The sequence below is a fragment of the Euwallacea fornicatus genome, chromosome 27, assembly GCF_040115645.1.
Source record: "Euwallacea fornicatus isolate EFF26 chromosome 27, ASM4011564v1, whole genome shotgun sequence".
NCBI classification, from domain to species: Eukaryota; Metazoa; Arthropoda; class Insecta; order Coleoptera; family Curculionidae; genus Euwallacea; species Euwallacea fornicatus.
The window spans coordinates 1,259,150-1,285,821 of NC_089567.1; the positions used below are offsets into that span (position 1 = coordinate 1,259,150).

The 26,672-nt window shown below is 33.6% G+C and overlaps 4 protein-coding genes across 11 annotated transcripts; 2 read left to right on the forward strand and 2 right to left on the reverse strand.

Annotated features, from left to right (window-relative positions):
• Window positions 1-47: 47 nt before the first annotated feature.
• LOC136347232 (solute carrier family 2, facilitated glucose transporter member 8-like) lies at window positions 48-13,442 on the forward strand. Of its 3 annotated transcripts, none has more exons than XM_066297018.1 (3): window positions 48-500; window positions 9,731-10,012; window positions 12,112-13,442. In XM_066297018.1, exons 2-3 carry the CDS (start codon window positions 9,850-9,852, stop codon window positions 13,407-13,409), a joined length of 1,461 nt encoding a protein of 486 aa, XP_066153115.1. In that variant the 5' UTR covers window positions 48-500; window positions 9,731-9,849; the 3' UTR covers window positions 13,410-13,442. The 3 variants fall into 3 exon arrangements, with proteins under 3 accessions (XP_066153115.1, XP_066153114.1, XP_066153113.1); XM_066297017.1 differs by lacking the exon at window positions 48-500 and adding an exon at window positions 554-893; XM_066297016.1 differs by lacking the exon at window positions 48-500 and adding an exon at window positions 3,995-4,637.
• On the reverse strand, window positions 13,432-16,407 carry nero (deoxyhypusine hydroxylase nero). Its single transcript, XM_066297023.1, has 2 exons — window positions 16,006-16,407; window positions 13,432-14,260 (listed from the first exon to the last, which is right to left on the reverse strand). Exons 1-2 carry the CDS (start codon window positions 16,283-16,285, stop codon window positions 13,635-13,637), a joined length of 906 nt encoding a protein of 301 aa, XP_066153120.1. The 5' UTR covers window positions 16,286-16,407; the 3' UTR covers window positions 13,432-13,634.
• A 149-nt stretch (window positions 16,408-16,556) lies between these two features.
• Nup75 (nuclear pore complex protein Nup75) lies at window positions 16,557-20,267 on the forward strand. Its single transcript, XM_066297006.1, has 9 exons — window positions 16,557-16,796; window positions 16,865-17,578; window positions 17,638-17,760; window positions 18,181-18,399; window positions 18,841-18,953; window positions 19,018-19,235; window positions 19,553-19,771; window positions 19,827-19,926; window positions 19,980-20,267. Exons 1-9 carry the CDS (start codon window positions 16,767-16,769, stop codon window positions 20,191-20,193), a joined length of 1,950 nt encoding a protein of 649 aa, XP_066153103.1. The 5' UTR covers window positions 16,557-16,766; the 3' UTR covers window positions 20,194-20,267.
• Window positions 20,268-20,536: 269 nt separating this feature from the next.
• On the reverse strand, window positions 20,537-26,548 carry lqf (epsin homolog lqf). Of its 6 annotated transcripts, none has more exons than XM_066297012.1 (13): window positions 26,159-26,546; window positions 25,297-25,342; window positions 24,391-24,594; window positions 24,171-24,336; window positions 23,897-24,112; window positions 23,666-23,840; window positions 23,488-23,602; window positions 23,371-23,406; window positions 22,690-22,964; window positions 22,460-22,635; window positions 22,032-22,238; window positions 21,631-21,803; window positions 20,537-21,551 (listed from the first exon to the last, which is right to left on the reverse strand). In XM_066297012.1, the coding sequence occupies exons 3-12, from the start codon at window positions 24,592-24,594 to the stop codon at window positions 21,643-21,645; spliced, it is 1,731 nt and encodes a 576-aa protein (XP_066153109.1). In that variant the 5' UTR covers window positions 25,297-25,342; window positions 26,159-26,546; the 3' UTR covers window positions 20,537-21,551; window positions 21,631-21,642. The 6 variants fall into 6 exon arrangements, 5 of the variants coding, with proteins under 5 accessions (XP_066153109.1, XP_066153104.1, XP_066153105.1 ...); XM_066297007.1 differs by having other exon boundaries at window positions 20,537-21,558; window positions 26,159-26,545; XM_066297008.1 differs by lacking the exon at window positions 26,159-26,546 and adding an exon at window positions 25,585-25,653 and having other exon boundaries at window positions 20,537-21,558.
• Window positions 26,549-26,672: the final 124 nt, after the last annotated feature.

The window sequence follows — 26,672 nt, forward strand, 5'->3', positions numbered from 1 at the left end:
TTTCTCTACGGAGTTCAAGGTAAATTCATTTTTTTTTTCTTGTTTAATATTGCTTTTCCCGCTGCTATGTATTATTCAGTTTATTATTATTAAGTCCTGAAATACTGCTTCTCCTAAGATCTACTACGGATTTGCCACTCTACGCAGCTGATCGCTGATGACGCACATGCAATAATGCCCTTATTTTTATCCGATAGCAAACATCCCTTATAATTTTTTCCTGCTGTATAATCAGGCTCCAAAAGACTTCTTCTTGAGTTTCAACCCCTATTAACCGTCCAGCATTCAGATTCAGCGATGACGAGTTGCTTTCCTGCTTAATCAAATGAACGCCATTCTCCCTAGGCAGGAGGATAATTGCCACATAACAATTTATTTAAAAAAGTGCTTATCTGACATAATACGCAATTTATAAATCGATCTGCAAAAAGCTGATTTAGTTTAAAATGGAAGATTTCGCAATAGTTGCACATTAGTCTGCCTCGGTGGAAACAGCACACGTAAGTACCCAATTATTTTTTAATTTGTACAAACCTTAAATAATTTTTTTTCGCATAATGGAGACTGAAATTCGTCGAAAAATAAAAAAAAAATTATCAACAGTAGGGAGAAAAGGCTCCTAAAAAATTTACTTTGTATGATGTTCTATGGTAAAAGCGGTAATGGGGACGCGCCTTTAAACTTAATTTCACTTCTTAAAAACTATACAAGCGAATGATTGATAGTCATTATGTATTTCGTACTTTGGTAAAGTTGTTTAGTCGCAGTTTCACTCCACCATCAGCAATTCGAGCACCTCAGGTATACATAAGTGCGATGGTAATTTGCATGGTGTTGTTTAAAGCCCAAATGCAGTGATTGAGTTTTCATGGGGGCACAGAGGATTTCAAAGGGTAAGACTTAAAATCACATTCTCTGGCCAATTTGCTATTTATCTGGAGTCCAAGTAATTGAAACTCGAGAGAGAATTTGTCAGTCATCATTCATAGATTTGTGTGCGATCGGCTTCATCATTCAAATTTGCCATTGTTAGTGATGTGTTATTCATCATAACTTCTATAATAATAAATCACAATAATAAACGAGCTCTTCACATTCTAAGAATCAATTTATTCGCCAAACAAAATCCGCTTTTTAAGCAACTAGTTGGTTAAAGCACGTGTGAATTGATCAACTAAACCTGAATTTGAATTTCAGATTCTGACGCCAGTATGCAAATTAAAAAGTCCATTTTCTATAAATCGTATCAGTAGCGTGTTTAATTAATTCCTTAAATGTTAATTCCTGTGTAATCGATCAAAGAAAAAATAAAATGATGAATTAAGTGGTGCGTTATAGTTTTAACAGTTCATTTTAAGACCCCATTTAACCTTCTTCTGATAGGTAAATTAGTAGCCAGTCGTGTGTTAGCATTTATATAATTAATGTAAAAAAATACAATTACTCTTTTCATCAAAATTCATTTTCCCTGTTCTTTGAGCCTTTCATCGAACAAAATTGTTGAATAGAATTCCTCGTGTATCCTAATTGTTGCAGGAAAATTTACCAATAAATTTAATCGAAACCATATGTGTCTAAGGCAATTTTTCACCTTAAAATTACAGAAACGTGAGTTAATAGCCTTTAGTCAAAGGACTATTAAGTCTATATTTTTTAAAGAGCTTATTACGACAAAAAATATCTTAAAAAATTCATATGAAGAAAATGTTTCGTTTCTGAGATGCAGAATGGTAAGTTCTTTTAGCTTCCAAACTTCATGAGATATTTATTTCAAATTTGGAAGATACTTCTACGATCATAATCAGTAGCAAGAGTCCATCGATAATAATTCTGAATTGTCGAAAATTTATAATAAATTAAATAATTTACAACGATGTGCTGTAATTGAATTTCTGCGTCGTCAGTTGTGTATAGAAACTAAATTTTTCCATTTAGAAGTTAGTGCTACTTTTTTGTATTTACAATAACTTACATTATTTAGAATAATGGCCAGGATACTAATGTAATGAGCATTACATCAATTCCAATGCGACATCTGCAAAAGTTTAGATGCTATTCTATAATGCGCTATAACCGGCCTTGTACAGGGTTCAGCATATTGAACTACGCACCTTAAAAGCGACTAAAAACTTTCTAATCAAAGTAAAAAAAAATCTTTTATTGGATTAATATGGAGTTAATTCTATAGGATTTATTATTAATTTAGATTAATCAATTTCTAAAAATCATGTCCTTTAAATGCCCATCATCAATTTCAATGCAATTTTGAATTTTAAGTTCAAAAGGTTGCATTACTCGGAGACGCAAATCTCCATCTTGCGCTTGATCCAGGAAAGAAAAATTCATCAATTCTGTTAAGATTTAAATTAGTTATCCAAATGTGTAGATCTATAACAATTATATTTTTAAAAATTTCCCTGCTCGTTCGTCATTGGCGTGAAAATTCTCGCAAAAAGTTTATCGAAAAACTTCACAGTCCAAAAATCGTCGTTTGGTGCGGCGTAGCAACAATTCTGGACCTAAACGAGCGAATTCGAAATGAAACTGCAAGAATAGATTGAGATCTACTTTACAGGATGTTGCAAAGTCTTGAACTTAAAATTCGAAATTGCATTGAAGTTGATGGAGGGAATTTAAAAAACATGATTTTTTAAAACCGAATAATTATCTAAATTAATAATAGAACTAGCTATACGGGGCATGTCAAATTCGACCCTCACCATTAAGATCTCGGAAATTAGACTAAATACGAGGTAATATAAATGGAGGCAAAATTACGTAATTTAGCGCTCGCCCAAATACGCTTTTCAAATTTTGAATTTTCTGAGCATTTCCGATGATATCCGAAAAAAATTAAAAATGGGGATTTGTTTTAATTTTTTTAGCATTAGTTGCCAAGGAAACTCAAAACTACAAGCATATTTTCATTGTCGCTTTTTCTAAGGTGAACCGTGACTTTTTCAAATTTACCATCCGACCACTTTTCTGCCGAAAAATCCCATGTGACGCCCATAAGAAAAGATAATGTTGATGATAGTAGCTGAAAGACGAAACGCAGGATGGCAAATCTGGAAACGTCATTATGTAGCTAAGAAAAAGTGGCAATAAAAATGTGTTTGTGGTTTTGGGGTTTCCTTGTTAAGTAACATTAAACAAATACTAACGATATCTCCAATTAAACAATTTTTTCGACTACTTCCGGAAGTGCTAGGAAAGTTTAAATTTTGAAAACGGCATTTGGTCACGTACTAAAATACGCAATTTTGTTCCCATTTAAACTTCTTTGTATCTCCTCTAGTTTTTGAGATCTTCATGGCGCGGGTTTAATTTGAAATGCTCTGTACATTAGTCTGATAAAACATTTTTTACTTTGCTTCGAAGATTTTTATTAAACTTTTAAAATGCACAGTCTAATACGGGAAACCTTGTATATCTTCACTTATGTAAAAGAAGAAACTTGATGATTTCACTTAAAAGTTGCAGTAATATATTCATCTATTTAGAATAAATTATCTTATTCACGACAACGATTAAAACCCACAATAGAAAATTCATTGAAGCAACATCACTTAAATGATACTGTTAGATTAATAGTCCATAAATATTTCAGCAAATTTTTAATGAAAATCTAATTAAACTGATCGATAAGTTGAAATATTTCAATTTATTTTTTAACCTTATTAACTTCCGACCTTAAGTCCATATATCTGATAATTAGATCAGCACTAGTGAAAGCCATTTGATTAGTATCTCGGTGCGACTGTTGGTACCTACTTAGCGATTCACAATGTAATTTGAATTCGTTGGTGGTTATTTTTTTGTAATCAAAAGGAGATTGATGACGAAAATCGTGCATTGGCCCATGTAAGATACCTTAGTACATATGGAAAAAAAACCCTTCGAGAGTCAAATAATCACGAATTCGTTTAGTAATGGAGGCAAGAAGTTTAAGAACAATTCACAGTTCATCAAGTACTTCCTTTTACCGGAATTGGTAAAACTGTTTCATCTACTTGCATTTTTCAGTCATTCTTGCTCACGATTGCTCAAGTGTTAATGTCCGAGACTTTCTCAATGATTTTTTTTTAATATACCAAGTATAGTTAAAAATATCTTGTTGATTCTCCCATTTGTGTGAAGGGCCTTCAAGAACCTACGAATCAATACTGACTAGTATAAGGATGGGAGCGAATTAATACGTGGAAGTGAGCATATTTGTTTACATAAAGAGATTACACATTCAATATATTGCGCTTTTACGCGGAAAATTATACTGGAATATCGATTCCCGGACCAGGTAGTCAAAGGGATTTTTCATTTACAATATATTTGTATATTTTTTTGATCTTTAAATAACTTCAAAAGGTTTGCAATTCCCAAATCAGCAGGCGTTCGCCAATGAGCTTTGTCCCCCTTACAGAGAGAACTTGAATTTCTTTGTTTTACGAATTGAAAACATATGGGTGGTTGGTAGTACCTACCCTTCGCTACTCGAATTTTGGGGATACCAAATTACCCAAAAGAAAAAAGTTGTCTTTTAGTTGCCCCAATTCCCAGCACGTATTCAGTCTACCGCATGGTGCCTCCCTGCATGCCCCGTATTTTTGTGATCTTTGCCGTAATCTATGACTTCCATGGTAAGTTTTTTGATATCTTACGATGAAGGAGAATTTGTGGAATCCATAACACACCCACAATGAAAATTTACGTTATTTCCACTTTTTTTTAAATCAGGGTTTCGTTTTCGAGGTCATTTTTAAGCATAGACTGTTGACCCGAAGGAATCAGCTTTCGATTACTTTCCTCTTGAACAACTAAATTCTATGTGGTTATATGTATGTATATAGCTCGCGGTTATTACCTACCTGGCAATTAGCTACTAGAAAGATTTACTATGTTTTATTCTTTTGTGAACGGTAACTACTATTATGTAGCTTAACCTTCTATGTGAACACCTATCACTCTTTATGTGTAACCTCCGTGTCCAAAAAACAGAGATAATCTGGAACTGAGTTGTAGGAAATTTTTTAGTAAAGAATTTGAGAGAAAATAACATAAAAACATTATTGTGCCCTTGAGGTTGGATGAAAATGAATGTTTAACCTGATTGTAAGATATAGTGATGACTCTCCTCATATCATCTCGAAATGCTCAGTGGTAAATAGAGGTCGTGAATCACGTGCGCGTGAGGAATTAACTGCTCAGTTGTGATGGATTTTAACGTATTTATTTTAACAAGTAACGAAGATAACAACTAAGACAGTGATAACAAAAAATCCCCGAGGGATATCAAGTGCGCCCGTTCTGATCACTTGCCAAGGGTGTTCTGCGATCTTGCAGTATGTCACCATTGCCTCTCTCCCTGATCCTTAGTCATCTGCACCCCATGTGCAGCACAGATGTTTCCTAGCCGTTGTCCACTTGTAAAAGGTACACGCGGACCCATGTGTCTCCTTTCCAACAAAGGGTTTCCTTCCCTTGGCCGTGATTTACAACGGGAGATGGGCAATGATTTACAACATGCAAGAAGTCCGAACACCGATAATTATGCTTTTGCGTGCTGCGCTCTTCTCATGTTTTTTTTTCGTATTTTGATTTTATTTTTGGACCCAAACAGTGAGCTTTTTAAACTCGAAATCTTGCGCAGAACTTATTTTTAGAGAGTCGAAGTATCAATATTTTAGTTTAGATTCTACCTGTAGAAATACATGGACGTAACAAGAATTTCATCAAATTTTTAATTTTATAATTGCGGCTTTCAACGCCTCCGCCAGGAGCGCTGTAAAGTGAAAAAAGTGATTTTGTAGCCGAAAAAGGAGGTCGCACCACCCTGTAGAAATCCAGTGGCGAAGAACGGCATTTTTTCATTGCCATCCCAGACATGCGCTGTTATAATCATTTTGATGTTAATAGCGCGTTCTTCAAAATTGACGTCATTTTCATATTTATTATTCATAATCGGATGTGCTTTATCAACTGGAATTTTAAAAACATTTTAAAATGGATCTATTTGTTCATTTTTAATCTGTTTAATAATCGATATTTTCTATTAACAGGTGTAAGATATTGATGGAAAACTGGAGCAAAAAGGATTAGAGAATTATAAGTGCAAAACAAGAAGTTAAAAGGCAAAAAGAGAATGAACAGGATAAATATTTAACCAAATTTCTAATTCAGATTTTCTTCAAGTGTTTGAAACCTGATTCAGATGAAAATGCAATCTGCTAGTTTTGTACCGAATTATTTTCACATACATATATACTTGTTTACGTTTAAAGAAAAAATTTACAAATTTGAAATTAAATTTAATATATTTTTTTATATATTTTTTTTAATATGACATTGTTTTTTGGCAATATTTCTCCGTATATAGACCATCAATGAAACCTCAGCCCTTCGTTTTGAACCTCGAAGTATTTTTTTTTCTTATGTAGGCCATTATTGCAATCTTCCCCCCATCCTCTCACTGACTGTCAGGCAGGTTTTTGTAATTCTCACAAAACAACATTATTTAAAAAAACACTAGATTGCATGAAGCCACTTCATGAAACGAATGGATGAGCACAATAGTGACAATTAAAAAAATTAAAAATGATTAAGGGACAAACTTAAAAGGGGAATCACAGACAAGTCGTCATTATTAATGAAACCTTCATAAGTAAATCAATCTAATGCTTAATTGTAAACTTTGGTTTAAATTCCTATTCTCATAAACGTTTAGTGTCAATTGTCTAAGAGAACATTAATTTATCATTGTTAATTGCCCCCTGCAATTTTCATGTCGTTGTCACAATACTTGAACTCCACTGAACTATCGAGATTAGAACTGTGTCCAAGTTCGTAATTGGATTTAAGAAATTACGTCACACACGTTTATAAAAATAAATCTAAATGTAGCATGATTTCTATTGAAAACAATAGTGATTGTGTTTATGCTGGGGGTTGATGAATTATGTTTGGTGGTGATAGTTCCGTGGCTGTATATATTTACAACTTCCATAAACCTGATACTTCCTAAAAATGTTTAAACGCGAACGATTTTATATTAAAAAAGATATTTAGTGCATTATTTTCAATGTAAAAATTTTTCATCCCTCTTCGGCTACCCCTATTAACTTTTTATTTTCAAATGGAAAGGTACGCGTTGTATTATATCAAATGAAAGTTAATTCAATAAGGGATGCAACGACATACTTGAAACTAAAATTGAACCTACAGTTGTCTTAAAAAAAAAAAAGTTTAAAAGTTTTAATCTTCTTAGATAGACAATCCATTGTTATCGCACTTTGAATTCCAAATCGTCTTCAATGTAAACAATTTTTTAGATAGAAATTATTTTAGTTTCCATAGAATTCGTTAGTAGCTGAATTCAGTTGTTAGGCACCTACCAACAGTTAAAATATTCAAAATATGGATCGTTTATCTGAGAAGCCAAGAATTGAAGCTTTTTTTAATTAATTTTTTAATTTTTTTTACGGTATCAAGTTCGCAAAAAAAAACAAAAAAGTCGAAGGGGTGAGCCTCATATTTAATGAGAAATATCTAGACTGACCTGTTGCTAGAAGTGTAGTTTTTCGGATTAGTAAAAAAAATTTCAACAACCTGAAAGAGTGAAGCTGCCCCAAAATGTGAATGACCTCGAATAGCAACTCGTGGAAATAAAGCACTAGACATTGTTTTATCTATCGATGAAGACACCACGTAGTCTACCATCAAACTTACAGGAAATTTTGATGTATCTGCAAAAATCAGTAAGTAATCTTTTAAAACGAGAAAACATTCATCCATGCAAACTTTCACTAACTACCTGAACTAACCTGAAGATTTTGATTGCAGAATGGAATTTTGTGAATTGATTCAAGAAAAAGGCTTTTAGGAAAATAGGTTCTTTCCTAAAACTTGATTTTTGGATGAAGCAACATTTCGTTTAAACAGATCTATTGCTATTGATCTACAGACAATCCTCATTGGATGAAAACTCTGTATGCAACGTATGGATGGGTATAATCGACCACCGGTCCATTTTCCATTGAAGGAAACTTAAACAACACATCATACTTACATTTATTGCAAAACGAAAAAGTTTCATCAATCGCTGCAATTTTTCCAATAGAAAACGACGAACAAGTAGCTAATAATATTTGATTTCAATAAGATGGTGCACCAGCACATTATACTATGGCTGTGAGAGAGTATCTTGATGAGAATTTTCCTAGGAGATGAATCGGTAGAAGAAGCGCAACAGAATGGCCGCCACGATCTCCAGATCTCACACCTCTCGATTTTTGCGTGGGGTCACTTAAAAGGTTCCGCTTACAAAATAGACCACAAAATTTAGATGATTCACTTCTTAAAATTTAAACAGAATTAACAACCTAAGCAGCACTAAATAATTGCATAAAAGTGTTCGAGGGACGACTGAAGCGTCGTGTGTACTAAATTGTTTCTGAGCAGAATTTGAATATTTACTGTAGGAATTTCAATTTTGTTTGATGCAATAGTGTGTTACATTATTTTATTCCTAATTTTATTTTTTAAGGAAACTGTAGTTCAAATTTTAGTTCTGAGTATAACGTTGTATTCCTCATTAAATTACCTTTTATTTGATATGTCACAATGAGTACCTTTCCATTTGAAAATACTAAGTTAATAGGGGTAATTGGAGAAGAGTGAAAAATTTTAACATAGAAAATAATGCACTAAATGCCTTTTTTTAAATAAAATTATATGTTTTTAAGCATTTTTAAAAAACATCAGGTTTATAAAAGTTATAAACGTGTTTCAATACTTTTTACCAGCTCTCTATAATTATAATAAGAAATGAGGTAAATTCAAGCTAAACCAATTTTTTTAAAATTTTCTAGTTAATATTTTTCCTTCATTTTTGCCTAATTAGTGCATCTTCTCTAATCCTGATGTCGGAAGGTCAGCCATGAAAATTTAATTTTTTATATAAATATTCCAACCCAGCCAGTTCCGCAAACGGTGAATTTAATTTGCAATAAATTTAAAAACCTTTAAATTCTAAACAAAAAGTATTACGTTACAGTTATACATAACACAATAATAATTATTGGTAATAACCCGTTACCCATCAAGGTTGTGGCTTTCATTACATAGCAGTTTCTAATTTCACCACAAGTCAATCCAAGCACCTTCATTTCTCATTATTACTTTGGTATTCAGGCTACAGGTATTAAGCCATTTACATTGATACGTTATTTCTTTGGATCACACATGAGCCTAAATCCGAAAAAATCATACCAATTTGAGGTAGCAAACACATACGACTCGCGAGTCAAAATCGTCTTACCTCAAAGGAAAAAAACTGTTCTCACCATACTCGAGTATGTTCTTTCCTGCCTCTATATATGAAGGTTGAATCAGGATAAAACATACAAATTTGGGGTATCGAACTCGTTCTACTCGCTAACCGAAATCCATTATCTTCCTCAAAATGGACAAAGAATAATTTTAAATTGCGCTGATTTGGACATCATGATATAGACATTAAGTCAACAATAGAGGTTTGTTACCATTTTGTTGCTCCTCATTTCTTCAGTCTATCAATACTGTTGCTTATTACATGAAAATGTAAATTAATAGACGGTTTGCAAACGATCAATTAAGCCTTAGCACGCAATACTTTATTAACAAAACAGACGCGCTCTTAAAATTTGTTCAACTCTATTCAAAGTCATTTCAATAAGCATTGAGTATCATTTTGCAGTTGACCATCATCTAGACCAAGCCTTGGCTGCGAACCATTCAGAAAAACTAAACAAACAGAGCGGAAAAGACTTCGTTTCCGTATTAAAAGGAGAAAATAGAGAATCGTGCACCCTAAACATGGCAAACGGCTTAGAGCTGGATGAAGAGAGTAAAAAATTAAAAAATGGGAAGAACGAGATTATTTACAAGTACAATATGCAATATGAGGGAATATTCAAGCAACCGGTGCCAAAGGGAAATGTGCAGACGACAATATGGAGAATATTTCCATCAGTATGTGGTAAGTGGATTTTTCGTATGAAACACTGTGAAAATGTATTTTTCTGTTAAATAAAAATTGCAAGATTTATGATTAAATTCGCAATTAACCTCTATCAAAAGGAAATGAACATGATCGCACACGCTAGAATCGAACAAGATTTTCAAATAAACAATTCTAGATCAGATTGATTTTTATCAAATGATTTTCCAACAATAAGTTTGACTGGCTATCATCAGAGATAAATTCGATTGGTTGAAAATCAGCTGATTAACGTGATCTGGCTAATTATTTGCGAAAAGTTGCTTATGATTCATGACGAAATGTAAAGATTTTTTTCATATTATTTCAGTTTTTGATACATTTTTCATATCCTGAATTTGAAGCGGCAGTAAAAGTAAAAATGTCCAAATACGAATTAATAATATTCAAAATCAGAAAGGAAAACGATTTTAACAAATACGAATTAGAGGGAATACAATGTGTTTTAGTCACATAAAACACAAATTTGCTGTTCTAGCACTCAAAACAGTTTTTTCGAAATAAAACGAAAGCTGGCGATTCAAGAAATAAAACTTCAACATGAAGCATTCAAAGGAAACCCCAAAAAATTATCAAAATTACGTATTTAATTTTTTTTTAGAATCAACAATTTTGAGTTTTTGTTCAAAAAGCTATGTTAACATATTTTGTTTCTTTCTCAATGTTTCGTAAGCCAAGTGACACTTGGTAATGCTGCCGTGTCAGCTTAGTTTGCCATTAAGTTCAGCAACGCATGTCTCACCGGGCCCTGTAACTCTGACGGTTTAGCCCCATCCTTGAACAGTCGGAATTCTTCATATTTAAAATACAGTTACATACTACCTACACACTTTGTGTCCCTTTTTGTGTTTCACATTAATTTAAAAATTCACAAAAAAGCAAGAAACTGTACATTTTTAAAAATATTTTACAAATTTACCGTAAGCATATTATTGTGCCCCCTCGCCCGTTAACTCTTTAATAAGTATATATTTTTTTTAATTCAAAAACAGCATTAAATAGGACAAGGAACACTATTTTTTGACGTTTTTTTTGTAAATGTTACTGACTTCATCGAAGGCACAAAATAATCGATTTTTTCAAATTGAAATATGAGTCAAGTGACACCTCAAATTATAAATATTTCAAAATTCTATCTAATGATGTATTGTGATTCAAAATCTATGGCTTAATTTTTGAAAAAAACGGGTAATATTTGGTAAAAACACAATATAAAGTCAGTTAAATAGTACGTAAACAATAAAAAAAATCCTTATTTGTTGATAGAAAATTGGTTTGTTTTCAATTTTGTGCTCACAATCAGTATTTAGTTATATTCATTTATCTTTGTATTATTTTTTTATTATTTTTTAACTAAAGATTGTGAGCAGAAAATAGAGAATAAACCAATTTTCTATCAACAAACCAGGTGTTTTTATTGTTTACGCACTACTTAACTGAGTTTGTATTCCAGTTTTTCACAAATTTATACTTTTTTATCTCAAATTTAGACAATTTAAAGGCGCACAGCAAAGCTCTTTAGCTCTCCGGTAAAATCGACTTTCCATTGCGATTGATTCAAGGGTGCTCGAGAAATCTCTGTACCGAGTGCCAGCTATCCTGTGTAATAAAATTGTCCAGTTTACCATTCAAAATCAACGAGCTTTAGCAAGTCATGATTGCTCAATAACTACTTCTGTTATAATATGTGTTCATTTATGATCATAAGTCAACTTAATTAATCGTTTAAGCGCGAGTAATCGCAATTAGCGCAACCAGAAATAATGACTGTAAAAAACCAATGATGATTAAGCATTTAAAAAAAATTGATTTAAATCAATAGCAAATTTATTGGGGTGAAAAGGAAGTAACTGGAAAATGCTACGTACTAAACACAGTAAAAACTGCGCAATTCTCTCAATTTAAAATATACCTATGAAATTAATGAATTGGATTGAACCATTACAATTAACCTTTTAAAGCAAAAATTAAGGCCCTACATATTTAGTGTTACCGCAACCAACTTTCCAGATACTGGAAATTGTGCAACTCTTAGCCCTCATCAATCTAAGTGATATATTTTTATTATACACTTTCAGCGTCCTTCACAAGTATACCATTCGGCCTGATGTTAGGATGGCCATCTCCAAACTATCCAACCTTAACCCAACCACATTCACCCATACCAATAACTATGGATCAGAGCGCAATGGTGGCCGGATTCCTCATGTTAGGCATATCATTTGGTACCATGGTTTCCACCAAATGCATAGGCCCTGGACCCAAATACGGAATTATTTTTGGCTGTATCTTCATACTCTTAGGATGGATTATCATGTGGCAAGCCCAGGACGTTTATTATCTTTTAGGAAGCAGGTTCCTTTTGGGCATGGCTCATGGTTATGCTACAGGACAGGTAAAAACTTACATAGCAGAAATGACCAAGGGTGAATTAACCATTCAGCTGACAAAGCAATTGTACTTTTACGGTCTATTTGGCTACGTAGTAGCCTACGTTATAGGGCCTTTCATTGATTTTAGGCTATTTTCTCTTGTCAGCATCGTACTTTCGATGTTTATATTGTTCATGGTAATTTTCCTGCCGTCAACTCCCAGAGAGTTGATACGGGCCAGGAAACTTCTTCATGCAAGAACACTCTTAAGATTTCTCAATCCTGACACAGACTCTGAGTCAGAACTATACACAGTTATACACAAAATGTCTCATAAGGAGGAACAGGATGGATTCACGGATATTTTAAGAGACAATAATTTAAAAATCAATTTTATAAAGCTGACGATACTTGTGATCTACATGCAGTATTGTGGGGCACCTCCCACCATGGTTTATACACAAATCATGTTCACCAAGAGTGAAGTTCCTCATCCAGAGTTTATGGCTCTGGGCTACGCAGTATTATTTTTTATAAGCGCCCTTATAGGCACTTTTGTATCCCCTATTTACAACAAAAAAGTGGTTTTACTGTTATCTAGTTATAGTATTCTTATTCTATACGTTTGTGCAATTCTTGTGATTTACTTTAAGATTAATGAAACCTATTTTAGCTATACATCTGTGATAATAATGTACTTGTTCATAGCGGTGCATACGATAGGGCTGGGGAGCATTCCGATAACGCTAATAAATGACTGGTTCCCGCATAGCTACAGAGTGTTTGTTATGAAGTACTTCATAATTTTATTTTCTCTACTAGCGCTCACAATCACAAAGATATTCCAAGTGCTCATCACACAGTTTCCGCTCTATGTTCCATTTTTACTGTTCTCAGGAGTCATTGTGTTTGCTATTATTTTTATTAGTATTTTTATACCGTATGATATTAAAGCGAATTCTTCCATTTCCTGTAAGGCACCCGAAATGGACAAGTTTCCATAGAAACCAATGGATAAATAAAATATTTCTGAACAATTCTAATAGTTTCATTTACATCAAGCCTGTGGCTTACAACTGCTGCACAATATGTCTACATAAAATATATTAATTTTACCAGTAAAAGCTCACATAAGTACTTAATCAACTCTCAATCACCAACTTAATACGTATGGACAAAGTTATTTAACATATCAAAATGGCCTAACATATATCACACACTTATGCCAGCTAGGACACAGCAACCAAGGCATTTGCATATTGAAACTCAGGACTATTTTCATATTCACACATATCCAGTGCAATTATACAACTTTCCTTCACAACCCGTTTATCATCATTCAAGTATTTGTTTAAAACATCTATACACTCCTCTGTCGCAATCGCCCCCAAGGCTTCCGCACACTCGTGCCTCACCATCTCATTTTCACTGTAGTCCTCCAAGGAAGACTTCAGGTATTTGATGCTGTGTTCGTCCTGAAGTTGACCCAATACAAAAGCTATCTCATGCTTGAACAGTGCACTGCCATGCTTTAAACCCTCACCTAAAGCTTCGATTGCTGCTTTACTGCGCAGGTTTCGCAAAGAAAACATGGCCCTGTATCTATTGAATAATGTTTCTTTAGGGTTTATTAAAATTGTTTTCAGCTGGACTACATTGTTGACCTGTGTTGAAGGTGCTGGATCAATAGAATGGTAAGGGTTGTCAGATAGGTTAGTACTATCAGGGTTTTGCACCCATTTTATCCTTTCTAATGCCAGTTCACATGTTTCTGCGACTTCCAGTGATTGGTCATTTTTAAATTTGTCTAGTATTTGTATCATTTCTGGACTACCAATCGCTCCTAGTGCTTCAGCTGCGATAAAAAAAAGAAAATCATTTGCTCTATCAGAGATATAAAGTTGGGTGTTAATACACAGACATGCTCAAAATTTAAGGATTTTAATGATTTTTATTAATAAAATTTTTTATTCCTGCTTTACAATTATGTAAGCCGTGTATCGTGGTATTTACAATGTTTATTAACGTAAACATATAAATAAGAGGTATTTGTAAACAGTTCTGCAACAACAAAAAATATCACTATATAGAAAAACAACATTAGGTTTAGCATGTCAAATTACTGCAGTTGTTTTGTTAGGTGCTAATCGATCATTGTTCTTCATCCGTTTTAATTTTTATTATTTTGAAGAGGCTTAGACGATATTTAGGTGAAAAAGAAACGTTACGAGCAGTAGGAATCCGTGAAGTTGGGCTATTGCAAGTTACTGTTGTCGATACTAGGGGAATCACTTAGAGCATTATCTCTTGCCTCTGGATCCGTTATCGAGAAACTAGTAGCGTACGAGACAGACATTTGGGTTGGCCAAGGATGACAATTCTTCGTATGAACCGTTATGTCTAATTAGAAGCTGGAAGTAATTATACTGTGACCGTAACCCAGGCAATTAATCATATACATAGGAATAATAACATAAGTGTTTCAAGATATTATCTACAGGAGGTTGCAAGAAGGTAATTTAGTCTCCAGAAGGCCTTGGAGATACCAAACTCTAAACTCTGAGATTCGTACCATTTGACTAGTATGGCATCAAGAACATGGGATATAGGAACCAGATCAGCAGAGAAACTTTTTGTATAGCAATGAGTCTCAATTCTGTTTGCATCCAGATTCTTGATACAGTTGAAGACAGATTCTTGAGTACATGTTTAGAAAGCACTTGGTACATTAAGTTGAATCCAACACACATAGCAAGTTTACAGAGGAGACACAATCATGGTGTGGGCAGGAATTTCACTTGATTGTAGGACTACTCTCGTTTTTATAAATCATTTTTTAACAGCATATGATTATGTTAAGAATGTTGTAGAACCTGTTGTTCTATACAAAAGTGTCATTGGTCCAGATTTTATTTTAATACATGATAACGCCCCTCCACATACTGCCAGAATCACTAGAAATTTACTGGAAGAACAAATTATTCCAGTTTTTAACAGCCTCACGCAATTCCTTGATTTTGACCTGATTGTGCATGCTTAGTACATGCTTCAGAGAAGGCTTCTTCAATACCAGAATGAATTGTAAAACTGAAATCAATTATTTTAAGCTTTTCAACAGGGCTAGATTCATATTAATCAGTTAAGATTGGATAATATAATCCTAAGTACAGAATGGTACTGTAGGGTCACTATAAATACTTGGGGAAGACATATTCCATAGTAAACTTTAAGTTTGTATGTTTTTTTAATGAGTTTTCAATAATTTCTTCTATTACAATTTATTTTTGCTTACCTTCAAACAGTTTTTTATGCTTACCTGTAAATTGTCTTTTATCAGATCTGACTATATATACAGATTTCTTAGTTAGGCATTTGACAAATTAAGATAATAATAACTGTCATAAATATATTTAAGGCTCAGTTCTATATAAAAAAATTATTTGACAAAATCTAAAATATTCTTAGATTTTGAGCATGTGTGTCTTAGCACAAAACCTGGAAAAATTTTAAATATATTTGCAGGGAGACAATATGACAATTCCATCCAAGTGTTTTCACGGACATGTGGTCAATTCTCAGAAAATATGGTTTGTCATTTACCTGCTTCGTGACGAACCATCGGATGCTCATTTACATCTTCCAGTACCCGTACAAGTATGGGATTTGCAGTGGTATCTTGCATCTGCCCTAAACAATAAGCCAATTCATGTTTTAGAAGGGCAGATTCATCCTGAAAGCATTTTTCTATACTCTGAAGAGCTATTGCCCCTCCAATGTTCCTCAAAGTAAACAAAGCCCGGAATCTCTCCTTTAGAGGTCTCGCTGGATTGTTCAGTACATCACCAATGCTTTTGATTTGTGTTTCGGAAATGTTCAACATTTCTAATGAATAATTTGGGTAAAAGTAAATAAATTGCGGCAATTTAAAGTAAACTTTTCCGGTTTGGAGTGAGAAATGTAAGCAAACACACGTGGCACTATTAACTAGACAATGTCAATGGCGCTTTTGTCAATGTCAGTGTCAAAAACTATGTGTATGCAAAAATTGTGGCGGGAAATAATTTCGCATTTAATTATGGATAAATAATTAAACTAAAACAATTAAAATACCCAATTACAGTTTTTTAGGGACCTCCGTGGACTTTTTTTTATAATGTCGACTCAACTAGTACGTGTAAGATGGCTTGGGAGCGCCACTTCCTCAGAATTCACCGCCATGAATTAGTACTAAAAAAAAAATGGTACATCGGAATCCCTTTCTTAGTCACTGTTATGCTGTAATCCATAACCTATGTTTTTTGCAAAGTTTTTAAAGGATTAAATTTCCGTTTCTTTTCGAGTAATTTTAGATTAACGTTAGAATGGAGACCGGAAACGATGCAAAAACTTTCGTAAGTAAAAGAATGCTCCCAACCGTGATCCAATTTAAGGAACTGAACATATATTTTAAATCTTCCAGTTAATACCAAACAATCTTTGCCGTAGAGCTGGAATAGCCGCCTCTTGGCGCCCCATGAATGAAATTTGCATTTTTCCATACGAAAAACGCTCATTTAAACAAAAAGATGGCCCCAGTAACTTTGCCTCTGACAACTACTCCTCAATATTCAATATTCGTCAAAATAACATTTTGTGCCATTCAATATTAAGAAAATTGGTCAACGAATCCAATGGCACATTCCTCGCCTTACAAGCCTCGTTGGCAAACAAACCTGCAGACCTAAAGGTTGAAATTTTGAACATAAGCAGACAATATCGCTCCATCATTAGAGCGTGTTTAGAAAACCTTCAAGATGAAGTTGCAAAAAGTACTGTATCCTCACAAGAAAGAAGTGAATTGCACAATTACATTACAATTTTTTACTCTATTGAATGCATTTGGCATTTATGTGAAATACTCCTAATAGACGTAATACCTGGAAACATAGTTCTACCTTATTTACTTGAATGGGTGCGCTTTCATTTTCCAAAACACGAAAGGAATGCTGCTCTACTTTTAACCAATGAGGAAAATAAGCTGGAACTAGAGGAAGAATATTGGCCCACAGTATTTGGTAACCTTTTGCAAGGCAGAATCAAAATTGTTAGAACTTTCCTTAAGCAACATTCTGCTGCTGACACCCCAGTCTTTCAGTTGATGCAACATGTACTTAAAAGTATGCCCACATATGGGGTAAATTCTTCAAAGAAATACAACAGTTAGCTGGGTAGATAATTGAATGTTTTTGTTAGGTGGTCAGCAACATTTCTGTCAATGAGTTCAGCTTGCAGTGGAGGCATTGGAGCATGGATTTGCAACAAAAAATTGATTCTAAGCAGTTTATCAACAACCATCAGTTGAATTTGTTAGCAAAGGTATATAGTGGGACATTTTTTTTTTCAATTTATCTCTAATACATACATTAGATAATTTTTGGGAATAAATTTTAGTATGGTACTTCCAAAATGTATTATATACATTTATAAAAAATTCCCAATAGTGGTTTTATCATATTTTGCATGAAAAGATTATTGCCCTGAAATGTACTGTCTATCTCGCATACTGAATACAAATACAAATATGTACATATATAATAATATCACATACACAGATCATTTATACTGAATCACAATTATACAGGTTAAGTTAAACCACTGAATTGTAGAAAGTTGTAAATATCATGAACATCCTGAAATAAAGCATGTCTTAGTATATACCACTAATCATAATGCCAGATTTTGAGAGTAACATCAACAGATTTAGTCAATAGTAGTAACTGTATGTGTATCTTTTAGCTAATGGTAGGAGAAGAGGAAGCCTGGGCAGAAATCCAAGGAAAATGTGAGGCTTGGTATGAATTTCTGGCTGGTTGGTTACTTTATACTGAACCGACGGTAAAAACTTTTGAACTCGGCCAATTCGCCAAACATAGTATAACCAAAATGAGATTGAGACACAATTTAACGCATTTGGATAGAGTTTTGCTGGCGGCAATGGAATTTGACATCTTTGAGGTAAGTAGTTATAAAAATACAGTGCTCAGTACAATTTTGAATGCTTTTAATGTATGACAAATTTGACAAAAAAAATTATATAAAAACGGAAGAGAGAAACATGTTTTAATCTTCAGCCTTTTTTTTTATGTCATATCAAAGAAACAATTTTTTTTTACTTCATTAATTAAGCAAGAAAAACTTTCAAATGTCATATCATATGCTTCAAAAAAAATTTTCATGATCAAGTACCCTGTAGCAATAAATTCTCATGCAAGATATTTTCCTAAAATTTACTTTATCAGGTTTTTGAAGGAATAATTTATTTAGAACATATACAAATACCGGTACAATTTTGGTTATATACATGGAACTTGTTTAAAGTATTCAATTTTTTTTTGTTTATTTGATCTATGTTCATAAATTACATTGTTTTTTCAAAATAGCTGTTTTCTTACTTAGGTAATCAAACAAACTCAAGAAATGTCCGAAAACGGTTGGTTTGTTACTCACCTTACCGACATACTGTATCATTCAGGGCGACTAGCATCACTTGAAACTGAAGTTCAAGGCTTGTAAGTCATTCAACTTTTCATTTGTCCTACAGTTTTTATTAACAAAATATGAAAATTTTTTTAGTTCGGCGGAAAAACTAAGGGAATCATTTATACTTGAATATGGTACCTTTATGGCCGGTCATAAGAGTCTCTGGCAAGTCGGACTGAGTTATTTGGATCATTGTCCTAAAGATGGGTTAGCAACACTTGAGTTGTTATTGTCTCGAATCCCTTTTGATAGTGAACTCAAAGCGCAGAAGTTAGTGAGGGAAGCCACAAATAGGGGACTAAAAAATATTGGTACGCACTTTTGTAGTGATAATTGTTCTCGGCGCTGATGTAACGTAATTTAAGTCAATATTTTTGAAATATTATTTGGTTAAAATTAGTTTAGTGCTCAATAGGAAAATGGCATATACACATTCAGTCAAATGATGGTTTATGATGTTGAGGTTTGAGATATGATAATGAACCAACTTAAAATAGTGAAAAGGAAAGATTTATTTATAAACGCATTCAAATAAGACACACAATGTTGTTCTATATGCGGAAATGTTGGTACAACCTATTGTTAATATAACTCTTGCTGTTGTTTGTAAAAGTTCTTCAATTTTTAGCTAAATATATATGTAAAGTCCAAGGCATGAGAGCATTGAAAAGAGGCTGTTTGGGAAATGCCTTGACGTGGGCCTTAAAATCTCAAGACGGACCTTTCACTTCTTATTTAGCTGATAAATTTTTAAAAGAATATGTCGCTAGTGGGGAACTGAACAGCACTGATTTGCTAGACAATTTGGGATCTTGTATGTTGGTTAGTGATAGACTAATATTTTTAGGTAAAAATTTACTTTTTTTGTTTATTCCTTTAATGAAAAAATAATAAAATTTCAGGGAAGTACAATGAATTCCACAAGCTCTATGAGGCTGGTGAATACAAGGAATGCGGTCAATTACTAATTTCTTTGTTGGCCTCTAAAATTGTTCCTAATTAGTGAGTAATTCTTTATTATTTTAACACGTTAATCGTTTTAAACCATTTTTTAGTTTTTGGTCCGTATTACTTAGCGAATCAATACCGTTACTTGAAAGTGAGAAACTCGTGTTTTCTTCGAATGATACTTTTACAATAATACACTGCCTGGAAGAAAAAGAGAATTTACCCGAACTTAGCGACAAATTAGACGTGCTCAGATTAGCAGCAGCCAGGAATCTATCAAGGGCTTTAATGTATGAAGCACAGCTAATTGTAAATAAGTGATCTTAGCTTTCAATATAATGTATTCATCAATTGTTTTTGTACTTTAATATACTGTTTTCATACTTATAGCTTCACATGTGTTTTTAATTATTGTTCGAAAATTAGAAGTTAAAGAAAGAAAAAATGAAAATAGATATTTATTTTATTAAGGAATAATTAGGCAATTGATATGCGTGTGATAAATTCCTTTGCCACACGCTAATAGGCTTCTTCCATCTCACCAGGAACCAATCTTTCGAAGCGACAAAGCCTACTTACCTCTAGATTTACCGCCGTTAGGTTAAGAAGTTACAGTGGTGATATTACCCGTTATAAGCAGCACGAATGAAGAATGGAAATCGAATGCGTTGTTATAATTTATTTATATCTCCTAATATAAATAAATATATTTTTTTATTTTTTGGTTTATTTCTTGTTTATGAATGTAAGTGAAAATAATGATACAATAACTTCTTCCATTAACCATCGTTAAAACCACATCTTATCATACAAAATCTTATCTATAAAGTATGTCTATATACAGTTCTCGACAATAATAATAATAATCATCGAAAATAATAGGTATAATCTGCATAAGATTTGAGTAAAATAAAACTTGTTCATATATACAATTTGAAGTATGTAATTACAGAAAATTAATTAAAATGTGTTTGTAAATAACCGTTTTTTACACAATATAATAATAATAAAACATCTTAGCAGCAACAAAAATAAATCTTAAGTATAAATTATATTATGTTTTAAGCTTATGAATACTGCGAGCGATTAAAATTAAAGAAAATTCAGCTTTTATCTGTAACTAAAGTGTAATAGATACAAGGCATCTATCATTTAAAAAAAAAGCAATTTATTATATCAATATTCAAGGATCCTAGGTAAGCAGAAAGACAAAATTGTTCAAACTCTAAAACTACCTTGCAATTCATTTCAGTCTCGATTTATGTTGAAAATGGAACTTTCATATATTTTCTTTATACTTTATTACTACCACAAAACATTTATCCCCTGTTTTATCTGCTTCACTTCAGTTTGCCAAAATTTATTAATGCACCACTTGAAACGTCATAGGCATTAGAACCAGGATTGTCTAATGCACTTGATATCTCAAAATAATGACTGGACTGAGCAACACCATTTCAAAAATGCTCAATTTATTTTATAAAATGATCATTTTCGTTTGGTAAAGTAGGCGTGTATTCACTTAAAACCCCTAACGGCAATGTGTTATTGTATAATGATATTCAAAGTGTAAAAATGATTAACAATTTCACCATAAAGATCAATGCAAGGAGGTCAAAAACTAACTTATTTTTGCGCCTTCTCGATTTTACTTTTGTTCAGATTTTTTATTGCTGCACCTGAAATCTGACAAAATAAGATTAGGATACAAAAAGTAATTTGGCTATATTTAGAAAAAAAAACACATTCTTTACCTACCTTCGTATTTCGTTAAGATAAAAACGGGTTTGCAGGCTCGTTTGTTTTCATCCATGGGGTTGCCACGTTTCCGTTTCCGTTGAGCGTGGTACTAGTTGGAACTGGAGTCCAAGGATCTGGCTGTCCTAAAGGAGCAGTCGCGTTAAAACCCGACCCTTTGCCCGCTGGTAACCCTGAAAAATACATAAATTCTAAATCTTCCTTTATCGCTTCTGGTATTCTATCTAACTGATCGTCTAATTAAATACTTCAGCATTTTGAGTTAACAATACGCACACATTACCATAAACAACTGAAATCCATATCCACTAAATCCAACGATTAGCCTTTTTACGATAACGCGAAACAACAAAAAGTTAGAACCGTCTTTTTTCATTGCCCACTTATCAAATCGAACGTACCTATGGTTGCACTATACCCTGAGGTGGCTGCGAACCCTGTAAAACCCGGTTGGGAAGGCGGCGTCGCCCCGAATTGATTCGCAAATGTCTGTTGCTTGATTTCGTTGATCGACGGCTTGGGCGGCTGCGTATTGAAAACTGGCCGGGCTGCGACTTGAGGCACATCGGAGAACGGATTGGCAGCTAAGGTAGGATTACTAAGCTTACCTAAATCAATATACAAGAATCCAATTGAAACGAAATATTTTGTATTCACGACAAGGTGGTGAATGTATCAATTAACAAAAATGCCAGTTCAATCAAGACTTGTTTTTTAGTAATTGACTCCACTAAACATGGACTCTGAAATAAACTTGTTAGAGTTTAAGAATTTCCACTTCCAGTAGAGAATTTATGGTGTTGATTGCAGCAGAAATTAGTAGACTTACTTGTAGTAACTAAATTATCCAAATTAACTAAGGCAGAATTCTCCCCGAGGAAACTATGCGGGGTCTTCTTCGCAGTTAAGTTTGCGTCAGAAGAAGACAGCGTGTCCCCCAAAAGGTTTAATTCAAAGGGATCGTTGGACGTATTGCCGTTACTTTTTGGTGACGCCGCTCTGTTTCTAAACAGCTTTAAGATATAACTATCTTCCTCATGTGGCATAAATAATACAAACCTATTAGTGATGATGTCAAATTCGTCCAAATCAGTCGAAGACGCTGGACTGGTGGGCGACCAAGGGTCGTGTTTAGCCGTATCGGGTGCTCTATTAACCGGAGATAAGTTGCCGGAGACTGTAGCTGCAGGGGGCAATCCCCAAGGATCTGATTTTGATGGTAGAGGTTGAACAGCAGCAGCAGCAGCAGCAGCAGCAGCAGCAGCAGCTGGTTGCCATGGGTCGGGTTGACGCGGCGGAGAGGAGAGTGAGGATGATTGCCACGGAGAAGACTCCTGTTGTTTGTAATAATAAAGCTATGAATAACGAATGTATAGTAAGTTAGATTGCATTTTAATAAAACAAGACTTAAACCGAATGAATATATCTAAAAGTCAAATAATAAGTTTCGGGTCTTAAAGTTTCACATCAGCTTACTTATTTAGTACTTAGAATATTATCTATTGCCATTAAAAACGCTGTTTAATAATAAAATGTCAGAATCATTTTATTACCGACCCGCAACACCTTCAATTGCTGTAAAAAATTTTAATACAAAATATATATCCCAATGATAATGTTATCCTGATATTTAAAAGCAAAATTACGTTTCTTCAAAAGAACAAATGGTTAAAGCAGATGTTAAATTGGCTTAATCAAGCAATACACACAAACACTATAAACCAACTTGTTAATACGTACCGGCCCACTATACCCAAATATATTTAAATCCAAAGACTAGAAATAAATGAAAAAAAAAAAAGTCTCAAGAAAGAAAAAAAATTATTGTATAGACGGTCAAATACTCAAGAGACACACCTGCGGTCTCGGAGGTTGTGGCATTCCCCATGGATCAACTGGGGTAGGATCACTTCCCAGATTTACGTCTAGTAAGTCAACTAAATGACTTTGAGGCAGCTTCTCTGTAGATTTTCTACAAATAAAAGAAACAAAAGTAATTATAATTTTCTTCTTGCAAAGCATAAAAAAGGCTCACTTAAAATCTTGCTGACTCTGACTTAAGGCCAACTGCAACCTAACATCATCCGATTTTCGTTTTTGTTCTTCTTGATCGGCTTCCTCTCTGGACATTGCCAAGGCCAGCTGCAACTGCAGTTCCTCTTCACCAGCGGTTTGAGGACGCGCAACTTCGATATCCCTTGGTAGTTCAGCTTAAAGTAAAATATTTTTTCAGTCAAAATTATTTTAACGCCTACACAATAATTACCAGAATCTCTACTGCTCCATTCACTTCGGAAAGCAGGATATCTGGGACTAGTTGGAGTGTCCAACCCTCCATCACTACCAAATCCACTTGCGCTCTGCGCGAACCTTTCTTTAGCTTTTAAAGCCCTCGCACGTTCATTTTTCAACCTATCGTCGTCTTTTAATAAATTTACCAACTGCTTTGCTTTTTCTCTGACATTTGAACCTTGGTCTTTGCCTGCAATATATAAACCTCACATAACCCCCCCCCCCAAGACAGCCGTTCTCATTAATACCTTCCTCAAGATGTTGAAAATCCTTTAAAGTTTGAATTGCATAAATGTTCTCTTTACATTGCTGGGCCACTTTCTCTGAGCCAGTTTTAATTAGGTATTCTAAAAGAACTAGGGCTTTGTAGACATGCCTCCAATTTTTACCATGATCATTTAACCTCTTCCAAACCTGTAATATATTGTAATGCTTTTTAAGTGCATAGATATATTTGCCTGATCCTACCATCTGCATAATTTCGCTAAAGGCAACCACGTTATATGTTAGGTCGGCAATTTCGGCCATAATGGTACTACTAGGGCCCCACGGATCATTGGAAGTTGCCTCCCGCACCTTCCTTTGGGCATCGGAATAGTTGTGGGCAATGTTCTTCAAGTTGCGGCGAATGCCTGCCACATTCACTTGCATGTCGTTCGAACTTCGACGCATCTAAATTAAATCAAGTGTAATTACAAATCTGATCTAAAATTACTATGAAAAAAACTAAACGATTCACATGGTTCAGAAAAAGAACCACAATAAACAGAAATACCAAAAAAGTGTCTTTTTTCATACTGATCTATTTAAAAGGGTCAAAATTTAATAGAACATACAGAGCAATCCATTTCAAAGGATGGTTAATGAAATAATTTCTTCTTTCTGGTTCACCCTGTATTGACAAACCCTTGTTCTTTAGGTATTATCTTAATTAATTAGATAGATATAGTTACTCTGTTATTCAGGATACTTTTTTGAGTATATTAGGATGAATTTAAGAACGTTTTTATAATTCTATCATTTTTATGGTTATAATATCAAATTTTTTGACACAAACACATTAATTTGCCTGTTAGTCAGTTAAAAAAAGTGGATAGGTAAAGTAGGGGAAAGGTGGTTTATATTGTGGCCTCAATTGAGATATACAAAAAAAATTGAGAATTGTAATCGACATGTCAATTGATTATTGAGCATAAAAGTTTATAATATCATTAACTTAACCTTTAATATATACATAAAGACAAGTTTTGGATATCTTATTAACTGATATTGTCTTATCACATCATAAAATATCCTGATAAAAAGGTGGGCAATGTGGTTAGGTAAATTTAAATCCTTAAAAATAAAATAATAACTTATTAAAAATAAACTTACTTTGAAGCAGTTTCAGTAACTCTAAGCAGTTCCAACAGCAAACCAGCTGCAAAAACAGATATTAATAGAGTTAATAGAAGTCAAAATCACATCATGCAGGAGTTCACACAAGGCTTCCTTCAGACGTAAAGTAATAAACCTTAAATCAATACCTGACTTTAACACAAAAAGATTGCTGTAATGTTGTGTTATTATGATAAATTTATTATCTTGGTAAAGAGGAATCATGGATAGTTTCCTTTATCAAAAATTCTGGCAAGAAAAATATTAATATTTAAAGACATTTACCTGAATAAAGTTACATTAAAATATGGATAAGCTAACCATAAATGAAATCACAGTCAAAGACCTATAGTTAGCAGATATAGCAATGACAACAGAAATAATTGAACCTTGAAATCCATTGCCAAAACAATAATGGGGAATGTTTTATTGAAGGCTGCATTTGGATATGTAGGTTACACTTTGAATAACCTTTTTAAACAACGAAATGATAAATAAGTGTTTAGTAAATGGATAATTAGCAACTCAAGTCAATGTGTATTTGGACAAGAAAGTCTGTAGAATTTTGAAAGATGTATGTGCCTTATGCAGTTAAGCATGTCGAGAGAACTATGGAAAGTTTTTGGCCTAAAAATTCCTTTTTAGATTTGAGCTCTTAAATCTACTATTTTACACTGCTTCAGCTTCATTGAACCCAGTTTAGCCAGCTTTGTATCAGTATTAAATCATTAGTGAATTCATAGCCTCATTCTTAGTGGTAAAAGCATCCTTTGGCCGTAACAATACATGCAAGAAAATGAAGTTTACGAGTATGAACTAGTGATATGAGGCTGGAAAATCCTGACATAAAGGTACCCACCTATTATGCAGGGTCTTCACCAAGTTGGAAGCCTCTTACAAGGACTTTTTGTAGTACAGATTTCACGATAATTTCTTATTAAGTATCCCAATTTTAGCCAATAAAAAGCAGTAGCAGTTTATTTGCTCTGGCAATTGGCAAAACAGTTCAACAAATTAATTTTCTATTCACTGATGACACCACACTTTTATTTTCAATGCACACAATCAACATGGCCGTTTATCGCCTTGATCAAACGGATCCTTCTGATAGAGATTGATAAGGACTGTACGACTGCTGCTTCTTATTCCAGACATAAACAGGTTTCACGTGATTTTCAGATTTATTTATTCTTTAAACGATGATGAATGTGAACCGACACCCTTTCCCGAAAATTTTCCTTACAAACCAAACCTCAGTTTTTGACGTATAACGTCACGGTTTCGAATGTTTTTCAATTGTTCCTGTGACGGCCGCCAGGGGGTATCGTTGATATTTGACCTTGATAGCTTGTTCAACTGACAGTGACACAACA